Here is a 10161-nt window from a genome sequence, read left to right on the forward strand (position 1 = left end):
CAAACAATGTTCTGTTGACCTTTAAAGGTCCTTGATATTTGACTACAATGTTGATCTCACCAGTGAATACTCTGTAAAATGCAATTAGATTGAATCGTTAACCAAAAATAATGCTCAGCTTTAATCTTAGTATTGTTGGAATACAGGAGGGAAAACGAGTGCTTTAAACATTTCTAAAATTACTTCAATAGATGGAGAAATAAACAAAATTTGTCTCTCTTTTTAGTACAAATTTGACAGTGACAGCCTATTTCAAAAAACAACAGGAAACGCATAACATTGCAAACAATATCAAGTAACATCACTTCAATCTGAAAAGCTAAATCAGCTGTGTCACCAATTGGCAAGTTCCAGTCTTTCCTTATAATTCTGTACATGCCTGTAGACTGTATAGCTAGCCTCCCTAAGCTCCCTAGGGCCTTCTACTTGACTCTGGGGATTGCAGTACGAGTGGGATTAAGCGTGTATATCCCAGCCCCCTAGCTGTTATGTTGGTGGATTATGATGCTGTTGAGGGAGATTGGTGCTGTATGCTTCCGTTTGCAACAGTGCGCCCTGTGAAAGGTGTGCCGGGCAAGGTGGGGGATGGGGGCTTGCTTGCTTCCAATCGACTTGGGCGGGAGCTACACTCTCCAGGGGGTAGCAGATTGAATTCTATTTTTCTTCTTTCTACTCAGAAATGCTTTTAGGAGCCATTTCAGCTCACCACAAACATCAAAGTGTTGGAGATAAGGCTTAGGTTAAATGAGCGGTATTTACTGAATTGATTCGATAGAGAGACATTCAACTTTTTTGCTGAACTGCTGCTTCAATGTAACTGAGTGGTTGGTTGTGTGATAATATTATCAGTTTTGGATAACAAAACCTTTCCATCAACATAGTTTTTTTTTGTTTTAGTGACAATATCCTACATAATGCAGATTATGCAATACATTGTAGTACATGTTGTATAATACATTCTAAGAAACCAGGGCTTAAATCAGGGATAGGTGTGTATATCTCCAGTTCAGCTCATCCTGTGAGCAGTAAAGTCCTTCACATTGTCTATCGAGTTCTACTCGGGCCAAAGTCCCATCCCTCGTGACCAATAGGGAGGCCAGATCAGACAGGAAGCCTGGTTGTAAATTGAGTGCTTCTCATTAAACTGACGTTAATGACATTACTGAGCCCTGGTTGAAAATAATGAATCATAAAAAAATTGGCACCGGAGAGAGGAATAAAAGAGGCGATAAACCGTGGCAGCGTGCCAATTATAAGGCAGCCCTGGAGAGTGTCTGACTGACACCCTGGAAAATGAGGAACGGCCTTTCCGAACCTAGATGGTCACACTTTATCTGTAAAACTAACACCCTTGAAAAGCATTAATTTGTATGATTCTTCTCACTCTAACAAAGGGGTGACAACGCATAATGAGATCTATTGCTTTGAATGCGTTATGCCCCGTTTGCTATGGCACTTTTATGTAGTCTTTATGAAATCTGCCAATAGCTTATGAATGACTCCTGAGACCGGTTATGTCATGTTTATGAAGTCTTTACGATTACTTCCTAAATGGTTGGCTGCGACCACTCAATCAGACTGTTGAGCTCCGTGCCCAAACCTCCTTGCCCGGGCACACACGATCAGGGGGAGAAATGGAGGGGAGTGGGTGGGTGCTCTGTGAGTATTTGGGTTGCTGTCTGCAACCAGATCTGGGTAAAATCCAGTCCAGGTAACACAGCAGTTGCAGTACTGTTCACGGTACTCACTGACAGCCTATAGCTCTGCATCATTTTATCAAACTCCTCGTCAATTTTTTTGTATTTCTCCTCAGTGTGGGGGGTGAGGGAGAAGGGCTCCTCAGGGTCTGGGCTCTCTGAGTCCCGGTGCTCTTTCTTGTTCAGAGCCTTGGTCCGTTTGTTCCCACAACAGAGAGAGAGAGAGAGGGAGGTTAGAGAACGTGATGAGAGGACGATGGTACTCACGCCATAGCGCTTGAACAGGATATCCAGGTCCTCGTTCTTGCGGTACTTGTCGTCGTTTAACGGGCTTTGGTCGATGGAGTCGTCGCCGTCCGGCTCAGGGCTGTTGCAACCATTAAAGCCTTTCTTTCGCAACGTCTGAAGCGGTTAGAGGAAGAAGAAGCAGAGGAAGGAGGAAAACATTTCATTTTCACACACAATTATGTCAACAACACCCATCATCCAGACTGTACCACCATTTAAATTCTAATAATGATAAAGAAAAGAACAGCGATGGCATTCAAACAAGACCAGTAACATGATTCTGAGCCTCAGATAATATATAACATCGATCCATTCCAAGAAGGTCAGCATCTATGACCATCGTTTCGAAGCTAACCACCTTCAAAGGTCTACTCTACACAAATCAACAAAGATGTCTGAAATAAGGCATTATTACTGGACAATGACTAACAATTTGTAACAAAACGTTCTTTTTTTATATATATATATATATAAAATACAGTTGAAGATAGAAGTTTACATAAACTTAGGTTGGAGTCATTAAAACTTGTTTTTCAACCACTCCACAAATTTCTTGTTGATAAACTATAGTTTTGGAAAGTCAGTTAGAACATCTACTTTGTGCATGACAAGTAATTTTTCCAAAAATTGTTTACAGACAGATTATTTTCACTGTATCACAATTCCAGTGGGTCAGAAGTTGACATAGACTAAATTGACTGTGCATTTAAACAGCTTGGAAAATTCCAGAAAATTATGTCATGGCTTTAGAAGCTTCTGATAGGCTAATTGACATCATTTGAGTCAATTGGAGGTGTACCTGTGGGTGTATTTCAAGGCCTACCTTCAAACTCAGTGCCTCTTTGCTTGACATCATGGGAAATCAAAATAAATTAGCCAAGAACTCAAAAAGTATTGTAGACCTCCACAAGTCCGGTTCATCCTTGGGAGCAATTTCCAAATGCCTGAAGGAACCACGTTCATCTGTACAAACAATAGTACGCAAGTATAAACACCATGGGACCACGCAGCCATCATAACGCTCAGGAAGAAGACGCGTTCTGTCTCCTAGAGATGAACGTACTTTGGTGCGAAAAGTGCAAATCAATCCCAGAACAACAGTAAATGACCTTGTGAAGATGCTGGAGGAAACAATACAAAAGTATCTATATCCACAGTAAAACGAGTCCTATATTGACATAACCATGGGGACAAAGATCATACTTTTTGGAGAAATGTCCTCTGGTCTGATGAAACGAAAATAGAACTGTTTGGCCATAATGACCCTCATTATGTTTGGAGGAAAAAGGGGGAGGCTTGCAAGCCGAAGAACACCATCCCAACCGTGAAGCATGGGGGTGGCAGCATCATGTTGTGGGGGTGCTTTGCTGTAGGAAGGACTGGTGCACTTCATAAACTAGATGGCATCATGAGGAAGAAAATTATGTGTATATATTGAAGCAACATTCAAGACATCAGTCAGGAAGTTAAAGCTTGGTTGCAAATGGGTCTTCCAAATGAACAATGACTCCAAGCAAACTTGCAAGCAAAGTTTTGGCAAAATGGCTTCTTTCAAAGTTAAGGCATTGGAGTGGCCATCACAAAGCCCTGACCTCAATCCTATAGAAAATATGTGGACAGAACTGAAAGAGGCCTACAAACCTGACTCAGTTACACCAGCTCTGTCAGTAGGAATGGGCCAAAATTCACCCGACTTATTGTGGGAAGGTTGTGGAAGGCTACCTGAAACTTTTGACCCAAGTTAAACAATTTAAAGGCAATGCTACCAAATACTAATTGAGTGTATGTAAACTTCTGACCCTCTGGGAATGTAATGAAAGAAATAAAAGCTGAAATAAATCATTCTCTCTACTATTATTCTGACATTTCACATTCTTAAAATAAAGTGGTGATCCTAACTGACCTAAGACAATACTGTGTATTACTCCTTTCACAGAACAGCCCAAACTGGCTCTAACCAGAATAGAAAGAGGAGTGGGAGGCCCCAGTGCACAACTGAGCAAGAGGTCAAGAACATTAGACCGTCTAGTTTGAGAAACAGACACCTCACAAGTCCTCAACTGGCAGCTTCATTAAAAACACCAGTCTCAATGTCAACAGTGAAGAGGTGACTCCGGGATGCTGGCCTTTTAGGCAGAGTTGCAAAAAAAAGGCAATATCTCAGACTGGCCAATAAAAAGAAAAGATTAAGATGGGAAAAAGAACACAGACACTGGACAGAGTAACTCTGCCTAGAAGGCCAGCATCCCGGAGTCGCCTCTTCACTGTTGACGTGAGACTGGTGATTTGTGTGTGTTTTGTGGGAAGATATTTGTCGCAAAAAAACATCAAGCGCTCTGATGAAACTGGCTCTCATGAGGACCGCCAGAGGAAGGAAGACCAAGAGTTACCTCTGCAGCAGAGGACAAGTTCATTAGCATTACCAGCCTCAGAAATCGGCAATTAACTGCACCTCAGATTGCAGCCAAAATAAATGCTTCACAGAGTTCAAGTAACACATCACATCAGCATCACATCAGAGTTGGCCGTTCATGGAAGAATTTCTGCAAAGAAAACACTACTAAAGGACACCAATAATAAGAAGAGACTTGCTTGGGACAAGAAACACAAGCAATGGACATTAGACCGGTGGAAATCTGTCCTTTGGTCTGATGAGTCCAAATTGGAGATTTTTGGTTCCAACCGCTGTGAGATGCAGAGTAGATGAACGGATGATCTCCGCATGTGTGGTTCCCACCGTTAAGCATGGAGGTGGTGGTGTGGGGGTGCTTTTCTGGTGACACTGTCAGTGATTTATTTGGAATTCAATGCACACTTAACCAGCATGACTACCACAGCATTCTGCAGTGTTACGCCATCCCATCTGGTTTGCGCTTAGCGGGACTATCATTTGTTTTTCAACAGGACAATGACCCAAAACACACCTCCAGGCTGTATAAGGGCTACTTGATCAAGACGGAGAGTGATGGAGAGCTGCATCAGATGACCTGGCCTCCACAATCACCCGACCTCAACCCAATTGAGATGGTTTGGGGACCTCAGAGTGAAGGAAAACAAATGCTCAGCATGTTTGGGAACTCCTTCAAGACTGTGGGAAAAGCATTCCAGGTGACTACCTCATGAAGCTGGTGTAGAGAATGCCAAGAGTGTGCAAAGAGTGGCTACTTTGAAGAATCTAAAATCTAAAATATATTTTCATTTTGTTTAACACTTTTTTGGTATGTTATTTCATAGTTTTGATGTCTTCACTATTATTCTACAATGTTGAAAATAGTAAAAATAGAGAAAAACCCTGGAATGAGTAGGTGTGTCCAAACTTTTGACTGGTACTGTATATATTTTATTGTCACATACACCGGATAGATGTAGGGTCAGCCGTAGTAGTATGGCGCTCCTGGAGTTAAGTGCCTTGTTTAAGGGCACATCAATGTGTTTTTTCATCTGTCAGCTCGGATATTCGAGCACCTCTAAATTGATGTGAAGCGTCACGCCAACAAAAGCCATTGAGCAAAGGTAAAGGGTAGGGGGTGAAACGGAAGCACACCACCAGCCACAGAGCTAGAGCAGTCAGGCCATTTCAGCTCTAATGCACAGTGGAAAGGGTCTTGTTTTGGCATTATTCTGGAAACAAGCTTTACTGTAAGTAGCTTTGCCAGTGGGATCTGGACCAAACAGCAAACCAGATTCCGACACTAGCAAAATGAATTCTAACCTAGAGTGTGGCAAATTCTTCAACACGACAGATGTACTATTCAGTTGTATTCTATATGGAAAAGGGGAATGTGTTTTTAAGTAAAGCAACATAAATAAATGGGTATCTACAGTACTGTGTGGCAGAGAGATGACTGTATTATCCGCCATACAATGAGTGCTGCCTGATGGGAGATTTGATTAGTAGATAAGTGGATGTTCTCTAGGACACCCACTAGGGACGATCACTGTTCTCTGTGTAGTGAGGATGACTCAATACCATGAAATTCAATGCCAAGCTGAGAGGCAGAGAGAATAAAATACGTAAAAAGATGAATACAGTCATTAGCTACCCAACTGTAAAGTTAAATCCAGGTTTACTGAGCTAAACCCCCCAGTACAGATCAAATTCACTTTAAATGTGATGCCAATACTATTATCCATAATGTAAAGTATGATATCGAAAATATATAGTATATATTATATCCATATTATTACACACATTATGAAATACATTCCACATTCCACCCACATGGAGATGATTCTTCCATCAGTACCCGATTTCTCTGTTGAGGCATATCAATTCAAAATTCACTGATCAAATTAGACACTAGAACTTCCTGACACTGTTCAGCCACCATACTGTTTATTCTGCACTGTTCATGGAAAACATGATCCGTGTTCGTCTGTGCTGACCTAAAAAGCTAAAAACTAACAATGACAACATGTGACAAAAGTCTGTGTGGGGGACGTGTTAGTCATGGACATATGCAGCCGACTGTCAACATAACAAAAATCGCTACATACAAAACTGCCCTGACAATAGGACCTGGCAGTCCTATATAATGACACACACACACACACACACACACACACACACACACACACACAGGTCAGCTGATCAGCTCGTCTCAGTCAGCTCCATCTGTTCACCGGTCCCTCCGCACCACTCCCCCACTGGCACAATCTTTCAAGTGCTGCCCTCTATTATGTTGCCAGGGTAAGATTCCCCTGTAGAGCAGCACGCAGTGACTGGCTGGGCTATGAGCTTCCCTGCCCCTCCCCCTCTGGCACTCTCATCCCATCTCCTGCTCTCCCTCACTCTCTCTTTCATTCTCTCGTGGTCACTTGGTCCTTGTCTCTCTCTCCAGCTGTATCTCTCACTTTCCTTCACCTTTCACCCTCTTCCCTTCCACTCTATCCATTTATATTAATTGGGGGCGGCAGGGTAGCCTAGTGGTTCCAGCGTTGGACTAGTAACCAGAAGGTTGCAAGTTCAAATCCCCGAGCTGACAAGGTACCAATCTGTCGTTCTGCCCCTGAACAGGCAGGTAACCCACGTTCCTAAGGCCGTCATTGAAAATAAGAATTTGTTCTTAACTGACTTGCCTAGTTAAATAAAGAAAAAAAGAAAAAAATAATTTCTCGATCTCATAATCAATCCATACAGTCTTCTCACTTCAGCCTCCTATTCTCCCACATGTTTTACTATGCTGCTCTCCTTAGTCCTCTTATCCGGCCTTCACTTTCCTCCATCTCCTGTCTATCCATCTCTCTCCTCACCAGTCTTCTTTTTACCTGCTCTCCCCCTTCCTCTGTTGACCTATTCCCACAGCTTCCCATCCTATTTTTTTGCTCTCAAAATGCCATCCATCTCTCCTTTTCTACCTCCTCTCTCTCTTTAGAATGGAAGTATGTGGTGAACAGTACGGGCTGGGGCCCTTGTCCACAAAGGCAGAATGTAATGTCACGTCCCATTTGCAGTTGTCCGCATTCAGGTACATGGAGCCCCCCAGGGCATCATGATAGAGCCCAACTAAAGCCTCTGCTTACTACGCTACTGGGCCGCCAAAGAACACATCACTAACGTGGCTGCATCGGGGAAACTGAGTGGCCATAGCAGCTCTGTCCGGCTTTATCCTCCCCATTCATTCAACAGTAGCACATCCCTGAAGAATGTCTTCCACCATTACCAATAGCCAGCAGTGGGTGTTATTACTTATACATGTGGTTAATGGATCCCCTCTATCACACCATCTCAGGAGGGGCCGATGGCTTGCTTCCTTACAGAGTACAGAGGTAGCGGACCATGCCCTCATTGGATATGGATGGTCTGGAATCTGCCGGGTGTCAGATGTCAGATAGCAGCTCATAGGATGACAGTGTACGTATGCATATGCAGAGGACCATATGATCTGTCTGCAATCACATCCTATTACATTTAACAGTCTAAAATGGGCATAATGCTGCATAAGCTCTTTAAAATATTGAGATTCATTTTAACTCCAACATCAAATCACACCATTTATTTAGCTTGCCATGATGAAAAAATAAATGTGGTTTTCATTTGCTCTTAAATAATCAACCCTGCTACATTAATGTTCCTGGCAGTAACAACAACAAACATGATGCAGACTAAGTGCCTGTTAAACAAAAACAAAAAACTGAATCTGATTTGATGCCATTTACCATCACACCCTGGTGCATCATCATTAAACCTATTACCGTCTCCATGGCGATCATGGTGCGTCATGTGACCTTTGGAGGCCACGTGTTAAGGAGAAGGCCCCATTGACCCTGTCCTGATCAGGATATTGGGATACGACAGGTCTTAGGGGACGTCCCAGGAATTTGGTTGACATAGCAAAATGGGATTAGTCCCGAGGTAGGGAGCGTCGCCAGGGCAACAGAGGGAGGGCCGCCTCCTAGGGAACCATCAGCGTTATGATAGGACAGTTCCAAAGGGCCCTGGCCTCTACCCAGAAACCCTTTTGGTGGTGAGCCTTCATATTGGAAAGTGATGGGCAATTATATGTTCTAATTGGAATCAATTACTTAGAGGGAATTTTGTCAAGTGCTGTTTTGTGGCGCATGTCGTGAGGAGCTCCTCTCACCGTGACCTTGAATCGGGGAAGTGACAAAGTCTTTAAGCCATGCAGTGAGAAGATCTTCCTCTTTGAGCTGTTTAAGAAAAAAGGCATCCCCTCTTCTTCCTCTTTCCTCTCCATGGCTTATTCATCTCCTTCAGAGCTCATTCTCCCTCGTTTTGCCTTCCCTCGCCCCTGATTGGGATCTGCAGTCAAGCGGATTAACACGTTCTGGCAGGAGAGGCAGGCTGCCCACACACACACACACACACAAAACATGTGCAGCACAGAGAGAAGCCGTGTGTGTACATATGCATCACCTCCCAGCTGTGTACTAGAGTGAAGGAATGCCCAACTGTGTGAAGAATATTGAGTGTGAGTGTGTGTGTGTGTACGTGAGGTACCAGTCAAAAGTTTGGACACACCTACTCGTTTGTTTTTTTCTTTATTTTTATATGTTCTACATTGTAGAATAATAGTGAAGACACCAAAAAATATGAAATAACAAATAAAATACAATTTTAAATTTGTCACATACACATGGTTAGCAGATGTTAATGCGAGTGTAGAGAAATGCTTGTGCTTCTAGTTCCGACAATGCAGTAATAACCAACGAGTAATCTAACCTAACAATTCCACAACAGCTACCTTATACACACAAGTGTAAAGGGATAAAGAATATGTACATAACGTGATGGTACAGAACTGCATAGGCAAGATGCAGTAGATGGTAGAGTACAGTATATACACATATGAGATGAGTAATGTAGGGTATGTAAACAAAGTGGCATAGTTTAAAGTGGCTAGTGATACATGTATTACATAAAGATGCAGTAGATGATATACACATATGGAATAATGTAGTAACCCAAAAAATGTTAAAACAAATCTAAATATATTTGAGATTCTTCAAAGCAACCACCTTTTGCCTTGATGACAGCTTGGCATTCTCTCAACCAGCTTCACCTGGAATGCTTTTCCAACAGTCTTGAAGGAGTTTCCACATATGCTGAGCACTTGTTGGCTGCTTTTCCTTCACTCGGAGGTCCCCAAACCATCTCAATTGGGTTGAGGTCGGGTGATTGTGGAGGCCAGGTCATCTGATGCAGCACTCCATCACTCTCCTTCTTGGTCAAATAGCCCTTATACAGCACGGAGGTGTGTTTTGGGTCATTGATAGTCTCACTAAGCGCAAACCAGATGGGATGGCATATCGCTGCAGAATGCTGTGGTAGTCATGCTCTTTAAGTGTGGCTTGAATTCTGAATAAATCACAGACAGTGTCACCAGCAAAGCACCCCCACACCATCACACCTCCTCATCCATGCTTCACGGTGGGAACCACACATGCGGAGATCATCCGTTCATCTACTCTGCATCTCACAGCGGTTGGAACCAAAAATCTCCAATTTGGACTCATCAGACCAAAGGACAGATTTCCACCGGTCTAATGTCCATTGTTCGTGTTTCTTGGCCCAAGCAAGTCTCTTCTTCTTATTGGTGTCCTTTAGTAGTGGTTTCTTTGCAGCAATTTGACCATGATGGCCTGATTCACGCAGTCTCCTCTGAACAGCTGATGTTGAGATGTGTCTGTTACTTGAACTCTGTGAAGCATTTAT

At 42.9% G+C, this 10161-nt stretch overlaps 1 protein-coding gene across 9 annotated transcripts in view; it reads right to left on the reverse strand.

Annotated features, from left to right (window-relative positions):
- Positions 1 to 10161, reverse strand: part of LOC112222960 (myocyte-specific enhancer factor 2D homolog) — a 79723-nt gene that overhangs the window by 21911 nt on the left and 47651 nt on the right. For 6 of the 9 annotated variants that reach the window (XM_042304606.1, XM_042304609.1, XM_042304608.1 and 3 more), the window contains exon 4: positions 1749 to 1886. In XM_042304606.1, the coding sequence (XP_042160540.1) occupies positions 1749 to 1886 (138 nt within the window). Of the gene's footprint in view, positions 1 to 1748; positions 1887 to 1964; positions 2100 to 10161 lie in introns of all 9 variants that reach the window. The other 3 variants (XM_042304605.1, XM_042304611.1, XM_042304612.1) reach the window with 1 other exon arrangement.

Source organism: Oncorhynchus tshawytscha, linkage group LG23 (genome assembly GCF_018296145.1).
Source record: "Oncorhynchus tshawytscha isolate Ot180627B linkage group LG23, Otsh_v2.0, whole genome shotgun sequence".
Taxonomy (NCBI): Eukaryota; Metazoa; Chordata; class Actinopteri; order Salmoniformes; family Salmonidae; genus Oncorhynchus; species Oncorhynchus tshawytscha.